Below are 18,142 nucleotides of genomic sequence, written 5' to 3' on the forward strand. Positions count from 1 at the left end.
CAGTACTGTAGTACACGTTTAGTGAAAAAAATCTTCATATAAGTGGACCTGTGCAGTTCAAACCCATGTTGTTCAAGGGTCAGCTGTACTTATTTATTCTATCCTACTCTTTACATATAATTTCAGAACAACAATACTAGTATTATTACCAACAAATGATTACTGAAAAGAGCTCAAGATTTCTGTCCAGCTCTTTTTGTCCAATTATTGTGGCTCCGAAGGAATTCATCTCTTTGTAGTTATACCACCAACTTGACATGATACATGGATTCTTTATTTTTTCTTCATTATTCTTGCTTTCAAATTTTAGGGATTGGTTTTTTTTCTTTTTCCTTTTGATTAAATTTTTGTTTTATAATTTTGTAAGATATTTACATGGTTTCAAAGTCATATCTACAAAATAAAGCTGTATTTTCTTTTTGTTTTGTTTTTTGGCCACGCCGCATGCAGGATCTTAGTTCCCTGACCAGGGATTGAACCCGCCCCCCGTGCAGTGGAAGTGCAGAGTCTTAACCACTGGACTTCCAGGGAAGTCCCATAAAGGTGTATTTAAAGAGTTCTAGCTTTCATTTCTGTCCCCTCTGCCCAGTTCCCTTCCTCCTTCTATGGGTAACATTTTTATTCACTTTTATTTATTTAAAAAAATGGAAACATATTTGTATCTCCCCTTTTCTTAGCTAAAAGGTAGCTTAATATGGACACAGTTCTGTACCTTTTTTTCCACATAATAATATGCTTCATTTTTTAAATATTTACAGTTGTTATATCTTCTCCTTGGATTGATCCTTTGATCATTTTTTTAACATCTTTATTGGAGTATAATTGCTTTACAATGGTGTGTTAGTTTCTGCTGTATGCTTCATTTAAAAACAAAATAACTGCTTAGTCCTATGTAATATGATGGATTTTACAACTTTTAGTTTTCATTGGCTTGAATAATAACCTCATTTTCTCATTGGCTTAGTTTTCTCTGAACCTATTGCTAATTTTTTTTCTGAGTACTCTAAGAGCTCTGTCAAACATTCATCAATATTCTCCATATGGTCAAAAACTTGAGTTTAGTATTTTCCCTGAAGACCTTTTTTCTGGAGTCTCCATCCTAGGCTCCTGAGGCCTTCTGCCTAGCTGTTATCTTGGGACTCCTTTTGCCGTTCTTCTGTCTTTCTCCCTATTTCTCAGATCCCCTGTCTTTCTTTTTCTGGTTTACATCCTCATTTAGCTGGAATACAACCTCCATTAGCTTCCTGAGGAAGGGTGCCTAGGAGTAAACTTTGAGTCTTTGCATGTCTATAAATGTCTTAGTTCTTTCCTGACATATGACTGAGAGTATTTCTAGATTTCAAATACTAGGTTTGAATCATTTGCCTTTATAAATTTGAAGACACGGTCTCATTGTCATCTGGCCGCTAATATTGTGTAAGTCTGGGTGCTACTTTAAGTCCTATTCCTTTGTAGATAATCTCTCCCCTCTTTTTTTCTCTAGAAGCTTTTAGGGAACCTCTGTCCGTGAAACTTCATGACCACGTGGCCCTTCTTTCATTCATTGTGATGGATACTTTCTAGTCCTTGTCAAGCTGGAAACTAATACTTTCAGACATGGGAAATTTTCCTGTATTATTATTTTTTTAATTTATTTTTTATTTTTATATTTTTGGCCATGCCACATGGCTTGTGGGATCTTAGTTCCCAAACCAGGGACTAAACCCGGGCCCCTGCAGTGAAAGTGCCAAGTCCTTACCACTGGACCACCAGGGAATTCCCTATTTTTATTTTTTTTTTATTGAAGTATAGTTGATTTACAATGTTGTGTTAGTTTCAAGTGTACGGCAAACTGATTCAGTTATATATATATATATTCTTTATCAGATTCTTTTCCATTATAGGTTATTATAAGGTGTTGAATATACTTCCCAGTGCCATACAGTAGATCCTTGTTGTTTCTCTATTTTATATATAGTAGTGTTAATCCCCAAATCCTAATTTATCCCTCCCCTGCCCCTTCCCCTTTGGTAACCATAAGTTTGTTTCTATATCTGTGAGTCTGTTTCTGTTTTATTTATTTATGTATGTATGTATGTATGGCTGGCTGGCTGTGTTGGGTCTTCATTGCTGTGCATGGGCTTTCTCTAGTTGCGGTGAGTGGGGGCTACTCTTTGTTGTGGTGCGCGGGCTTCTCATTGTTGTGGCTTCTCTTGTTGTGGAGCATGGGCTCTAGGCACGCAGGCTTCAGTAGTTGTGGCACATGGGCTCAGTAGTTGTGGTTTGTGGGCCCTAGAGCTCAGACTCAGTAGTTGTGGTGCACGGGCTTAGTTGCTCCGCAACATGTGGGATCTTCCTGGGCCAGGGCTCAAACCCATGTCCCTTGTATTGTCAGGCAGATTCTTAACCACTGTGCCACCAGGGAAGCCCTCTGTTTGGTGAATAAGTTCATTTGTATCATTGTTTTAGATTCCACATATAAGTGATATCATATGATATTTATGTTTCTCTGTCTGACTTACTTCACTTAGTATGATAATCTCTAAGCCCATCTATGGGTTACTGCAAATGGCATTATTTCATTCTTTTTATGGCTGAGTAATATTTCATTGTATATATGTACCACATCTTCTTTATCCGTTCCTCTGTCGATGGACATTTAGGTTGTTTCCATGTCTTGGCTATTGTAAATAGTGCTCCTATGAATATTGCGGTGCATGTATCTTTTCAAATTAGAGTTTTCTCCAGATATCTGCCCAGGAGTGGGATTGCTGGATCATATGGCAACTCTATTTTTAGTCTTTTAAGGAACCTCCATACTGTTCTCCATAGTGGCTGTACCAATTTACATTCCCACTGACACTGTAGGAGGGTTCCCTTTCCTCCACACCCTCTCTGCCATTTATTTGTAGACTTTTTTTTTAATTGGAGTATGGTTGCTTTACAAAGTTGTATTAGTTTCTGCTGTACAGCAAAGTGATTCAGTTATACATATATATATATATATATATATATATGTATATATCTCCACTCTTTTTTAGATTTCCTTCCCATTTGGGTCACCACAGAGCATTGAGTAAAGTTCCTTGTGCTATACAGTACATTCTCATTAGTTATCTATTTTATATATAATATTTGTAGACTTTTTGATGATGGCCATTCTGACTGGTGTGATGTATTATTTCTTTAATTACTTCCTTCCTCTCATTTTTTTTGTTCTCTCTGTACTTCCTATTATTTGGATTTTGGACTTCATGAATTGATTCTGTAATCTGCTACTCATTCCTCTTCTATTTTCCATCTCTTCCCTTTTGTTCTTCTTTTTGTGAAATTTTCTTGAAATAAATGCCAACATTTTTGTTGACTTTTTTTCTACCACCTTTTAATTTTCAAAACCTTTTGCTTGTTCTCTTATTGTTCCTTTTGTATAGCATCTTCTTTTTTTTAAATAATGTAATATATATACACACACACACACATATATATATATATATATATATATTTTTTTTTTTTAATCTTGCTTTTGCCTTTTTTTTTCCTGTTTTTTTTTTTGTGCCTCTCACTGTTGCGGCCTCTCCCGTTGCGGAGCACAGGCTCTGGACTTGCAGGCTCAGTGGCCATGGTTCACGGGCCCAGCCTCTCCGCAGCATGTGGGATCTTACTGGGGCACGAACTCGTGTCCCCTGCGTCGGCAGGCAGACTCTCAACCACTGCGCCACCAGGGAAGCCCTTTCTCCTGTTTTTTGAATTGTCTGCTTCCTTCAGGGATTTTTTTTTCCTGTTTGTTTTGGGTATTGTCTTTTGCAATGAAGGCTTTAATTAAATAGCTGGTGGTAGTTGCCTGACTGTTCATGTTTAAGCATGAGGCTTTAAATTGATTGGCAATTCAGCTTGAGTGGGTTTGTTGATTCTTGGCTTCACTGCTGGTTCTTGTGGGTGGGGGCCCATATCTCTCTCTTGGGAGATCATTACTCTGGGACTGTTCAGTTTCTTGAGAGAATTTACATTGAATCTTCCTGTTTCCACCCCTGTGCCACCACTCCGCTTGGTATTTCCTGGTATTTGTGTGTTCATTTTTTCCTAAGGGAAAAAACATTCCCAACCTCCTGCTACACAAGGATAGAGGTTTTTGGTAGGATGAGGTTGTTTACCAGTTTTATGTCCAGACTTTCAACCAAACCCTGTTTTAAGCCCTGTACCTTATCCCGTCTCTATCTCCTTGCACTTCAAGTTTGAGCCTTTCCAGGCTTGTGTGGAGCAGGTAAGCCTTACCTCTCATCAGATCCCCCTTTGTAGGCAATCCGGATGTAGCTTCCTTCATCTTGCTAAGTCAGTTGCCATTCCAGTCTTTTATCTGGTTTGCTTTTGTTGCCTTCTCTCCCATTATCTCTGTTCTTTCTTTCATTTATTCATTCAACAAGTACAATTGAGTACCTACAAATGCCAGGCACTATTCTAGGTGCTTAGGATACAATAATGAAGAAAATATCCCTTCCCTTGTGGAACTTATATTTTAGTGGGGGGAGACAGATTTTTTAAAAAAACATAATAAAGTAAATTATATAATATGTTAGAAGGTGATAAGTGCAGTGTTGGTCTGAATGTTTCTGTCCCTCCAAATTTCATATGTTGAAATCCTCACCCCCAAGGTAATAGTATTAAGAGGTTGGGGCCTTTGGACGGTGCTTAGGTCATGAGAGTGGAGCCCTCATGATTAGGATTAGTGCCCTTATAAAAGAGGACCCAGAGAACTAGCTTGTCCATTCTTTTCATTTATTTATTTATTTATCTGTTTGTTTGTTTGTTTGTTTTTTTGCGGTAGGCGGGCCTCTCACTGTTGTGGCCTCTCCCGTTGCGGAGCACAGGCTCCGGACGCGCAGGCTCTGCGGCCATGGCTCACGGGCCCAGCCGCTCTGCGGCATGTGGGATCTTCCCGGACCGGGGCACGAACCCGTGTCCCCTGCATCGGCAGGCAGACTCTCAACCACTGCGCCACCAGGGAAGCCCTGTTTGTTTGTTTTTAAAAATTTTTTTGGCTGTGTTGGGTCATCGTTGCTGTGCACGGGCTTTCTGTAGTTGTGGTGAGCGGGGGCTACTCTTCATTGTGGTGCGTGGGCTTCTCATTGTGGTGGCTTCTCTTGTTGCAGAGCATGGGTTCTAGGCATGCAGGCTTCAGTAGTTGTGGCATGTGGGCTCAGTAATTGTGGCTCACGGTCTCTTGAGTGCAGGCTCAGTAGTTGTGGTGCACGGGCTTAGTTGCTCCATGGCATGTGGGATCTTCCTGGACCAGGGCTCAAACCCGTGTCCCCTGCATTGGCAGGCAGATTCTTAACCACTGCGCCACCAGGGAAGCCCCTAGCTTGTCCATTCTGCCGTGTGAGGTTCCAGTGAAAAGACAGAAGCCGTCATTGAGGAAGCTGCCACCAGACACTGAATCTGCCGGAACCTTGATTTTGGATTTCCCAGTCTCCAGAACTGAGGAATTTTTGTTGTTTTTAAGTCACCCAGTTTATGGTACTTTTGTTTTAGCAGTCCAAACAGACTAAGACAAATGCCATGGGAAAAATACAGCAGGATAAGGAGGGTGAGAAGTCATAAGTTTGGGGGAAATGTGGGTTGTAATTTTAAATGGGATCAATGTAGGCTTCATTGAGAAGGTGATATTTGAATAAAGCAGTAGTTCTCAACTGGGATTAGTTTTGCCCTACAGGGGACATTTAGCAATGTTGGAGACATTTTTGGTTGTCACCACTGGGGGATGGTTGGACGGTGCTACTGGTATCTGTCTAGTGAGTAGAGGCCAAGGATGCTGTTAAACATCCTGCAGTGCACAGGACAGCCCCCCACAACACAGAATTGACAATAGTGCCGAGGTTGAGAAACTTTGGAATTAAGACTTAAAGGAAATGAGGGTGTCAGCCATGTGGAGGTCTGAGGGAAGAGCATTCTAGGCAAAGAGAACAGCCATGGCAAAGGCCCTAAGGTAGGAGTATGGCATGCTTTCTGGAGGAACTGAAGGTAGACTCAGAAGAGTAATAGGAGAAGAGGTAAGGTAGTTAATGGGGACCAGATCGTGTAGTGCCTTAGAGGTCATTGTTGGGACTTTGGCTTTTATTCTGAGCTGTTGGAGGTTTTGACTGGGGGGCGGGCATCTCATGATATGATTTAGGTTTTAAACAGGATCACTCTGCTATTATATTGTGTATGGATTGTTGTAAGGAAAGGTAGAAGCAGGGAAAGACTAGTTAGGAGGCTCATGTGGTAATCCAGATGTGAGATGATATAGCCCAGTGGGAGCAGCAGTGGAGGTGGATATATCTTGAAGACAGAACTGCAGGATTTCTTGATTGATTGAGTGAAAGGTATAAGAGAAAGAGAGGAGTGAAAATGGCTCTAGGTTTTTGGGAGGAGAAAGTGGAACAGTGGAATTACTATCTACGGAAATGGAAAAAGCTGTGGCAGAGCAGATTTGAGCAGGGGGAGGTTAGTAGCTCAATTTTGGACATGTTGCATTGAGATACCTATTAGGCATCTGAGTGGATATGTTAAATAGGTAGTTGGATCTGTTAGGATGAGGTTCAAGAATTAGAAATCTTGGAGTTGTTAACATGTAGATGTTATTTAAAATCGTGAGACTGGAAGAGATGACCAAGGGAGTGAGAGTAGATAGAAAGAGAACAGGAACATGGACTGAGCCCAGGGGCACACTCCCATTTTAAGAGGTCTGGGAGGAGAAGAGGAACCAGTAAAGGTGACTGAGAAGGGGCAGCCAGTGAGGTCAGAGGAAGCCAGGAGAATGTGGGATCCTGAAAGCCTAGTGAAGACAGTGAACTGAGGTGGAGGGACTCATCAGCTGTGCCAGTGCTGCTGGTAGGTCAAGTAAGGTGAGGAGTGTGAATTGACCTTTGAACTGCATGACACGGAGGTCGTTGGTGACCATAATGGGAGCTGTTTAGGTGGAGTGGTGGGGTCCTGATTTGAGTGGGTGAGTAGAAGGAGAGGAATTGGAGGCAGTGAATATAGACAGTTCTTTTGAGGAGCTTTGCTACAAAGAGGAGTGGAGAAATGGAACAGTGGCTGGAGGGGAAAGTGGGTTCGAGAAGGTTACTTTTCTTTTTAAAGGTGGGAGAGTTAGAAGAACATGCTTGTGTATTGATGGGAATGATCCAGTAGTGAGGGAGGAAACTGATGCAAGAGAGAGAGAAGGGAGAATTGGTGGATCAATAAGTTTAAATATGTTTATGTCTTTTTTATTCCTTTATTTCATTTTAGTAGGATTTTTAAGAGGAATAGTCTGTTATTTTAACCAGAAGACCCTTTCACTCTTTTTAAAAATTTTATTTTATTGAGGTATAATTGACATGCAACATTGTGTAAGTTTAGGGTATACAGTGTGTTGATTTGATACATTGATACAGTTGACCCTTGAACAACATGGGGGTTGGGGCGCTGACCCTCTGCACAGTTGAAAATGCACCTATAACTCTGTAGTTAGCCCTCCATATCCTTGGTTTTCCCATATCTGCAGTTCCATGTCTCTAGTTCAACCAACCCCAGATTCAACCAACTGCAGATTGTGTAGTAATGTAGTACGTATTTATTGAAAAAAATCCACATGTAAGTGGACCCACACAGTTCAAACCCATGTTGTTCAAGGGTCAACTGTATATTGCAATATGATGCTTAGGCATTCCCATGTAAGAATAGGAGTTTCAGGCTCTATTTTATAAATGAAGAAACCAAAGCCTTGGCTCATACAGTGGAGAAGCTGTATTTCATATTTACTTTCCCATTATCTTCCAGGTCAGACTCAGTTTTTCAGTTCCCATCCTTCTAGGACCTCAAAGACATTTGAATCTTCTTCCGGACAACATTCCTTTCCAACCAGCAAGTAAACAACAGTTGAACCAGTCTTTCTTTAAATCACCAACTTCAAAATTTGGAAAAATTTGTTCAGTATAAGTATAGTTAAGCATCTTATGTTGCATTTATATGAAATTATAGCAGAAGTGGTCAAGTGCACCCTTAATTGATTTTTACCCTCTCAAGTGGCACTGTTTTTTGGTGTAACTCTCCCTTCCATGCACTATTTTGGGTTTGTGTGAAAATACAGTAGATCCAGAACCCATGCATTATGAAAACAAGAGGACCTAGTAAATCAGATAGTGTGTCCTGTTGTGGCAGCAACTGGCTTGTGTTTGAAGTTTGGCTTTAAGGATTTTTGATATCTCAACACTGAATCAGGATTGCTTTTGACCTGTATTTACCAGGGGAAGATGAAGGATCCAACTAAGCTCGTTGGCACCTGGTTATATGAAGAAATACAGAAACAATGGGCTTACATCAGGAAGTTATAAGTAAGAATGGAATTATAGCAGCTTAGTAGTATATTAGGAATTGCTGCCAGGAGGAATTCACAGAAATGGATGATTATTGTATTCCGCACTGTGTACACAACAAGCTGAAATTCTTCATACAGATACCTTTGCTGTTCTTTCATACCTTCTTTCAATAATAATTATTGAGCACTGGTTATGTGCTAGACTCAGGATGCAACTCTGAGCCTTCATGGAGCATACTTTTTGGGCTATCATGGATAGGATCCCTCAGTAAGGTTGCAGGGCAGTGATCATGTTTCTTATATCACTGCAGTAGTTTGCTAGGACTGCCATAACAAAATCCCACAGACTGGGTGGCTTAAACAACATAAACTTATTTTCTCACAGTCCTGGAAGCTGGAAGTCCAAGATCAGGGTGTCAGCAGGTTTGGTTTCTTCGGAGACCTCTCTCCTTGGCTTGCAGATGGCTGCCTTTCTGCTGTGTCCTCATGTGGGCTTTCCTCTGTGCACATGCGCATCCCTGATGTTTCTGTGTATCCAAATTTCCTCTTCTTTTAAGGACAACAGTCAGGTTGGATTAGCGCCCACCTTAACTGCCTCATTTTAACTAATCACCTATTTAAAGGCCCTATTTCCAAACAGTCACATTTTGAGGTACTGGGAGTTAGGACTTAAATGTATGAATCCTAGGGGGACACATTTCAGCCTGTAACGCTCTCCTCTGGACCCCCAAAATTCATGTTCTTCTCACATGCAAAATACATTCACCCCCATTCCAACAGCCCAAAATTCTTAACACATTCCAGCATCAACTCTAAGTCCTAAATCTCATCTAAATGAAGTGTGGATGAGAGGTATCAGTCAAGGTATAATTCATCCTAAGACAGAATTAGCTGTGAACCAGTGAAGCTGGACAAATTATCTGCTTCCCAAATACAATCGTAGGACAGGCATAGGATAGACATTCCCATTCCAAAAGGAACAAATCAGAAAGAAGAAAGGGGTCTTGGGTCCCAAGCAAATCTGAAACCTAGCAGGGCAAATTCCACTAAATTTTAAGGCTTGAGAATAATCCTCTATGGGTTGATACTGTCCTCCAGGCCCACTGGTGTGGTGGGCCCACTGGGGTGGCAGCGTGGCCGACTGAAACCACAGCATTCGGACCCACCCTAATGGCCTAATTTTAACTTAAACACATCTTTAAAGACCTCGTCTCCAAATCTGGTCACATTCTGAGGTACTGAGCGTTCAACATATGAATTTGTGTGTGTGGGATACACTTCAGCCCATAACAGTCGCTCAGCATGAATAATGAGCTGTCAAACTTTGTTAGTTTTGCCTGTGTAATAGTACTGTTTTCTTCCTAGTACTACGAAGTATTCCTTCGACAGTCCCCATTGGAGCCCTGCCTTCTGTTTCATGAAGGTGGGTACTGGCGTGAGCTCATATCCCACACCAATAGCCAAGGGCACACAGTGGCCATCATCACTTTCCATCCCCAGGAATTAAGGCAGGTGAGACTCAAAGGATGATAAGGAACAGCTTCTATAGCAGCCCTTACTATCAATATGCTGCAGTTGGTATTTGGAGGTTTCAGGGAAGATAGCAGAAACAACGCATCCGTAGAATGTATGGGTTGGAAAGAAGGGTTGGGGATGATGATGAGGAGATGGCAAGGATCCTGTTAACCATGCTGCTGGCATAATGAAACCAAAGAGACTGAGGCTAGGTTACCAAGTTAATTATCATGTTAGGACTCCTGAGGATTTTCACAAGAACTTTGCCCACAGAACTTATTAGGTGTTCTACTAATTCCAGAAGCCAATTGAATAGAGACTAGAATATGGTCAGAATTTCATAATCTACATAATACTTTTATATTTGTGATACACTTAGAGCTTTCAAACATTCCTGTATCAAAATATTCTAATACTTATGTGATCATCTCAAGCAACTTGTGAAGTAGGCTGGAGAGGGAGAGGTATTGTTCTCTTCATTTCACAGCTGAGCAAATGGAGGCATAGAGGTACCCAAGGTTAAAGAGCTAGTAAATAGGAAAGCTATAGGGCTTGAACCCAGGTCGTTGATTCCTGGCCTTTTAACTCTATAGCTCCAACATAGTTTATTGTCATATGTCCTTGTGTCAAGCTAATGGATAGGGCTCTCTGTAGTGACATAAGAATTTTAAAACATTTAGAACTCGGAGAAAGGATTTAGTTACCATGCTCATTCTGTTCCGTGCCCTTTCTTTCCTTTCTCTTAGGACGTGTGTCTTCTGAGGTGGTGTTTGAATGGGTGGATGGGATATTTGAAGTAGAGAAGTATGAAAGGAATTGAAAGGTTATTGCTTGTTTGTGATGGGACAGAAGCTTAGTTTAGCTCCTAGGTTACAACAAGAATAACTCTCACACTTTCTTTAGAGAACTATTAAAGAGGCTCAAACCAGAGAAAGTGCCATGTCTGTTGTATAGCATTTGTCAAAAGCCAATAAGCAAAGCAGTGCTTCTGCTGAGGTGTGAAAATAGCTTTTTCTTTTTTTAGGTCCTACAGAACATTGCCTTAAGTGTTATCTATAATAGGATTTGAGTAATGTGCCTTCTTGTTTGACTACTGCAGGCCTGATTACCATATAGCTTGGAGAGAAAATTTGTCAGAGGTGGGTTTTTGCTTGACTCCTGATTTTGTGGTCTGGGCAGGAGGAGCTCAGTGTTCAGAAGGAGACTGTAAAGAAGTTTTTCACCAAAGGGCCAGGAACAGTCTGTGACTTGACATCACTTTACTTCCAGGAAAGGTAAACCTGGGACAGCCCAACAGCAAGCCGCAGTCTGATGGCTTGCCATAGTCTGGGTTGTGGATTACTGAGGCAGCGCTGCTGATGACCAAGTGTTTGCATGTACCTCCATCCCCTGAGAGGGAAACTCCTCCAGAGCTCTCAGGGCCATGCCATGGAGGCTTTGTCTCCTAGCTGAGATGCTGGGGCCTCCCTCTCCAACCAACCACTAGAGATAGGTTGGCCTGCCATTCCAAGGTGCTTTCTTCTTTTATTCTTTTCTAGCACTATGACCCGTTGCAGCCATCAGCAGTCCCCCTACCAGCTCCTGTTTGGGGAACCCCACATCTTTGAAGATCTCCTGGGGTTGAAGATCTGCATCTCTCCAGATGCCTTTTTCCAGGTTAACATTGCTGGTGCAGAGATACTGTATCGGACTGTGGGGGAGCTGAGTGGAGTGAACTCTAACACCATCCTCCTTGACATCTGCTGTGTAACTGGCAAGTGGCAGCCCAGGGCAGAATCAACATGCAGCTTATCTCCCCAACACCATCCACGCAGCACCCAGGGCCCTTGCAGCCGAGGTGGGGAGGTGGTGGTAGTGGTGCAGGCATAACCTCATTGGTAATACCCTAAAATACCCTCCTCTTATTCTCTCCTACTTCCCCAGGTGTGATTGGCCTCTCTCTGTCTCAGTATACCTCCTAGGTCCTTGGGATTGAGTTGGTGGAGCAGGCAGTAGAGGATGCCAGGTGGACTGCAGTCTTCAATGGTATACTGCTCACATTCTGGGGAGAAATTAAGAGCTGTAGTTGTTCTGTACTATGGGAACAGTTGTGTGGGAAAGGGCATCTACTGTATCCACGACTGGGGAGGAAGGGAAGGTGTTCTGGAGTGCTCAGAGTTGGATCCTGATAACTTTCTAAAAGAGGTCCCCCCTTTTTTTTTCTCTTTTTTAAAAAAAATTGAAGTATAGTTGATTTCAATGTTGCGTTAGTTTCAGGTATACAGCAGAGTGATTCAGTTATACACATATATATATTCTTTTTCAAATTATTTTCCCTGGTCTTCCCTGGTGGCGCAGTGGTTGAGAATCCTGCCAATGCAGGGGTCATGAGTTCAGGCCCTGGTCCAGGAGGATCCCACATGCCGTGGAGCAGCTGGGCCTGTGTGCCACAACTGCTGAGCCTGCGCTCTAGAGCCCGCGAGCCACAACTACTGAAGCCTGTGCTCCGCAACAGGAGAGGCCACAGCAATGAGAGGCCCACGCACTGTGGCGAGGAGTGGCCCCCGCTCACCGCAGCTAGAGGGAGCCCGGGCACAGCAACAGGGACCCAACACAGCCAAAAATAAATAAATTCATTAAAAAAAATTATTTTCCCTTACAGGTTATTACAAAATACTGAGTAGAGTTCCCTGTGTTGTATAGTAAGTCTTTGTTGGTTACCTATTTTATATATAGTAGTGTGTATATGTTAATCCCAAACTCCTAATTTATCCCTCCCTAATCTTTTTGTTTCTATCCGGAAAAAGCCTAAGGGAAGGAATAAGCCTAGCTGATAGGAAGGGAACTTGGCAAAACTTTGAATAATATAGAAGAGCCTTCTTGACAGTAGACTCATGAGGCATCATAACAATACAGTAGGTTTCAAACTATTTTTAGCAGTAGGACCTTTTCTTTGAACAAAGTCTTAGGCCAAACTGCAACATAGAAAAAAGATTTTCTTTCCCCTCTATCTCACTTCTAGACAGCTCCTGAGGCTCCATGTGAAAGCCTCCAATATAGCAGAAGGAGCACTTGAGTTATAGTCAAGGTTCTCTTCTTGGTATATAGGTCCTTATGTGCTGTGTGAGTCACTAAGTTGTAAAATAACACATCTAGTCTCTCAAGCTGAAAGGCCTACAGAGATACTGCAAGGGAAAGCGCATTGGAAAAAATGAAGCAGCTCCAAAAGCATTTCTTTCATTGTTATGCAGAAGTATGTTAGATCTAAAGGGAAGATGGCAGAGCCCTCCCTGCTTTCTGTACGTTTCTATAAAGCTGAAGCTCCCCACCCCCAACTGCTTGGCTTGCATTTTGAGTTATGGCACGTGGGTCTCTCTTTTGCAGGCATCACCAACTGTGAATTCCATACTGGTCGAGCAGAGAAGATTTTGCCACAGCTACTAAAGTCAAAGGAAGATGGGCAGTTAATTGTTGCTGTAGTGAACCCAGCCCAGGCGGGACTGCGTAAGGATGACTAGCTTTCCTGCTACAGAGCTAGTTAGGTATTCCCATGATGTCCACCAGCTTTGGTCTCTCATTTCTACACCATGTTAAGGCTGCTCTCAGTGAGCTGGCTCTGAACCTGCTTCTCCTCTATTCCTAACCAGTCCTATGTGCCAGCCAGTTGCAAGTTTGTGATGACCTGGACCATGATAGTTTAATTATATTAATAGCAATGTGTTTCTTCCTTTAGATTACCAGGTGGTTCAAGCCATTCGAAACTACAGGGCCATCCGCATACTAGTTTTTGTTTCCTGCAAGCCCCATGGTGAAACCACAAGGAACATCATTGAGTGAGTCTTGACTTCGTTTTTAAATTATTTTTCCTGGGCTTCCCTGGTGGCACAGTGGTTGAGTCCGCCTGCCGATGCAGGGGACACGGGTTCGTGCCCCAGTCCGGGAAGATCCCACATGCCACGGAGTGGCTAGGCCCATGAGCCATGGCCACTGAGCCTGTGCATCCGGAGCCTGTGCTCCGCAACTGGAGAGGCTGCAACAGTGAGAGGCCTGCGTACGGCAAAAAATAAATAAATGAATGAATTTTTCCTGATGGTCAAAGTAATCCTTATTGTTATGCTTATTGTGCAGAATTTGGAAAGTGTACAGAAGTATAATGAAATAAAAAAGTCATTATACTGTCATCAAGAGTCAATTATAGGGCCAGGTCTTGGATGAGGCAAATAAAGCAACCCACATCAGGTACAAAATTTAAGAGGATGCCCCAAATCTTAGTAATCAAGATGCATTTTTTTCTTTTTCTTTTTTTTTTTTTCTCAGTACGTGGGCCTCTCACTGTTGTGGCCTCTCCCATTGCGGAGCACAGGCTCCGGACGCGCCGGCTCAGCAGCCATGGCTCACAGGCCCAGCCGCTCCGCGGCATGTGGGATCTTCCCAGACCGGGGCACAAACCCGTGTCCCCTGCATCGGCAGGCGGACTCTTAATCACTGCGCCACCAGGGAAGCCCCAAGATGCATTTTTAATGCAGTATTTTCAAAAATTAAATTGTCCAAAATATCTGTGAACAAAATATTAAGTTTTTTAAAAAAGTGAGATCCACTCCTGTACTTGCTAAGCCATGCCTCAGTTACCTTACTCTAGTCCTGGCCCTGGTTCCGATAAAACTGTATTTATAAAAGCAGGCAGCCAGCCTGCCGGCCATAATTTTACAATTTGATTTTCCAAATTATTGCATCAAGATATCATTTGTCTTGATTACTGAGTTTTTGGCACCCTCTTAAATTGTGCACCCATGGGGAATGCCTTCTGCTTCACTCCCAGTTCTGGCCCTGCTCAATTATTTTGATTTTTGAAATGTTTTCTTCTTGTAATCTCTCTCTCTTTTTTACATAAATAACACAATTTCTTTGTAACATTCAGACAACATAGGTGTGTATAAAGTACAGATGAGGGAATTCCCTGGCGGTCCAGTGGTTAGGACTCTGCACTTTCACTGCTGAGGACCTGGGTTCAAGCCCTGGTCTGGGAATTAAGATCCAACAAGCTATGTGGCACAGCCAAAATAAATAAATTAATAAATAAAGTACAGATGAAATGCCTAGATGAAACAAGTGAGAATTAAAAGGAGATAAATTGAGCTTTCAAGTCAGTGAGCTAGAAGAACAATAAAGCTAACGAAAACTGAAGGAAGAATCAATAACGTTTTAAAAATCCAGAAATTAATGAACTACAAAGGCAAGGCAGAAATAGAGACACAGAAATAGAGAACAAACGTATAGACACTAATGGGAAGTGGGTGGGGATGAATTGGGAGATTGGGATTGACATATATACACTAATATTTATAAAATAGATAACTAATAAGAACCTTCTGTATAGCACAGGAACTCCATTTTGCTGTACAGTAGAAACTAAGACAACATTGTAAAACAACTACACCCCAATTAAAAAAACCTATAGACTCAAAAAATAAACCAGAAGGTGTTATTGGAAGAAGAAAATAAAATAGATAAGTAAACCTAATCAAGAATATAAAGTCTTAAATGATAAAAAGGAGCATAACTATAGATATGAAGAAAATTTTAAAAATATAAGAAAGTACTTTGTATAACTCCTTCCTAATACGTTTGAAAACCTAGATGAAATGGGAGATTTCCCGGAAGAATGCAAATGGCTAATATTAATTCTAGAAGCTACAGTAAACCTAAACACACCAGTACCCATGGGAAAAAATTGAGAAAGTTGTCAAAGAGCTTCTTCTACCCAAAATAAAATCATGAGGCCCGTATATTTTCACACTTATTTCCTTATCTTTTCCTGCATACTCTTCCAGTTGTCCTTTATTTTTGTTTTCATTATACAGTTTAAAAATGTTTTTGTATACATATCATGAAGGTGGCACCTCAAATCAATGGGGAACAAATGAACTATTTAATAGATGGTGGTGGACAACTGGGTAGCTAAGGCAAAAAAACAACAAAAAAAAAAGGTTGGATCTACATCTCATGTTGCAGACCAGGATAAATTATAGAAGAGTTAAGAGATTTAAGTGTAAACAGGGGAAATCATAAATGTACCCTAGGAAATCAGAGAATTTTTTTTATAATCTTGGAGTGCAGAAGCCCTTTCTAACTATGAAAATTCAGAAGACATATAATAAAAGGTTGTTAAATTCAGCTACATAAAACAAAACTTCCTTCGTTACACCATACACAGAAATGAATTCAAAATGGATTATAAAAGTAAATGTAAGAGCTTGAAACATGGGAGTAAATCTTTGTGAACTTGGGTTAGGCAAAGCCTTCTTAAATATAACATCAAAGACCCAAGGAACTGCTACAAGAAATATGTGTGTGTGTGTGTGTGTGTGTGTGTGTGTGTGTGTGTGTGTGTGTAATTGAACATCATCAAAGTTAAAAAAACCTTTTTGTGCTGCAAATGATACCATCAAGAAAGTGAAAAGATGAAAAGACAACCCACAGAATGGGAGAAAAGATTTGAAAATCATTTACCTGATAAGGGACTGGTATCCAGAAGCCAGACACAAAAGGCCACTTATTCCATTTATAGGAAAATGTCCAGACTAGGCAAATCTCTAGAGACAGACAGTAGATTTATGGTTGTCTAGGGCTTAGGGTGGGGGGTTTCAGGAGAAATGGGGAGTGACTGCTAAGGGGTTAATGTAAATATTCCAAAATTGATTGTTGTGATAGATGCATAACCCTATGAATATACTAAAAACCACTGAACTGAATAAGTGGTTGAGCTGTGTGAATGATATTGCAATAAAACAGTTTTAAAAATCAATAACTTGCATGATAAAAAACACCAAAAGCAAAGAGAGGAAACAATGTACAAACTGGAGAAAAATTTGCAGTTCATATTACAAAGACTTTTTTCCTTAATTTATAACAAACTCCTGGAAATCAGTAAGAAAAACAACAGCCCAAAAGAAGAATGAATGCAAGATATAAAAAGAAAACATAAATGTGTTTATGAACAGGAAAGGATGCTCAGTCTCTTCCATTATAGTGGAAATGCAGATTAAAAGTACCCTGAGATACCACTTTTTGTATCTCAGATTGGCAAAAGTTCCAAAGTTTGATAATGCACTGTTGGCGATACTATGGGGAAACATAAATTCTAAAAAATTACTGGTCAGAGTGTAAATTGGCACTATCCCATGGAGGGAAATTTAGCAATATAGATTAAGATCATAAATGTATGTATACCTTTTGACCCAGTAATTCCATCCCTGAGGCTTTATCCTACAAATATACTGACACACATGTAAAATAACATGCATTGATTGATTGATTGATTGCAATATTGTAACAGCAAATGATGAGATGTCCTAAAAGTCCATCAGTGAGGAACTAGTTAAATCAAATATGTACATCCATACAATGGAATACCATGCTGCTATAAAAAAGAATGAAGATGTTCTCTGTTTACTGATATGGAAGTATCTCTAAGGTATGTTATTTTCTGTTAACAACTTTATTGTGATATAACTCACATATCATAAAATTCAACCTTAATTAAAATGTTCAATTCAAAGGTTTTGGGTACATTCTCAGACTTGTGCAGCCATCACTACTGTCTAATTGTGAACACTTTCATCACTCCAAAAGAAACCCTGCACCTCTCACCTGTCACTTCCCATTTTTTCCCTACCCCCTGGCCCTAGGCAACCACTAATCTACTTTATGTCTGTATGGATTTGCCTATTCTGCAGAATTCATACAAGTGAAGTTCTTTGCAAATGTGGTCCTTCACATCTGGCTTCTTTCTCTTAGCATGATGTTTGTAAGGTTCGTCTGTGTTGTAGCATGTAGCAGTACTTCATTCCTTTTTATGGCTGAATAATATTCCATTCTATGGATATATATATATACCGCATTTATTCACTCGTCAGTTGATGGACACTTAGGTTGTTTCCACCTTTTGGCTATTATGAATAATGTTGCTATGAACATTCATGTGCTAGTTTTTGTGGGGACATATGTTTTCATTTCTCTTGGGTAGATACCTAGTAGTGTAATTGCTGGGTCATATGGTACCTATTTTAACCTTTTGAGGAACTGCCAGACTATTTCCAAAGCAGCCTCCCATCTTAAATTCCCACCAGTGGTATATGAGTGTTCCAATTTCTCTACGTCCTTGTTAACTCTACTGTCGTCTTTTTTATTATACACATCCTAATGGGTGAGAAGTGGTACCTCCTTGTGGTTTTGATTGCACTTCCCCCATGGTTAATGATGTTGAACATTTTTTCATGTTTATTGGCCATTTATATATATATATATATATATATATATATATATATA

General features: G+C 40.8%; 1 protein-coding gene across 1 annotated transcript in view; it reads left to right on the forward strand.

Moving 5' to 3' along the window:
• The window catches only part of TRMT2B (tRNA methyltransferase 2B), a 38,026-nt gene that overhangs the window by 14,570 nt on the left and 5,314 nt on the right, over positions 1 to 18,142 (forward strand). The window contains 6 exon segments of the mRNA XM_007467974.1: positions 9,686 to 9,832; positions 11,015 to 11,109; positions 11,374 to 11,588; positions 11,759 to 11,860; positions 13,199 to 13,318; positions 13,548 to 13,647. Coding sequence (XP_007468036.1) covers positions 9,686 to 9,832; positions 11,015 to 11,109; positions 11,374 to 11,588; positions 11,759 to 11,860; positions 13,199 to 13,318; positions 13,548 to 13,647 — 779 coding nt within the window.

This window comes from Lipotes vexillifer, unplaced genomic scaffold (assembly GCF_000442215.2).
Source record: "Lipotes vexillifer unplaced genomic scaffold, Lipotes_vexillifer_v1.1 scaffold152, whole genome shotgun sequence".
NCBI classification, from domain to species: Eukaryota; Metazoa; Chordata; class Mammalia; order Artiodactyla; family Lipotidae; genus Lipotes; species Lipotes vexillifer.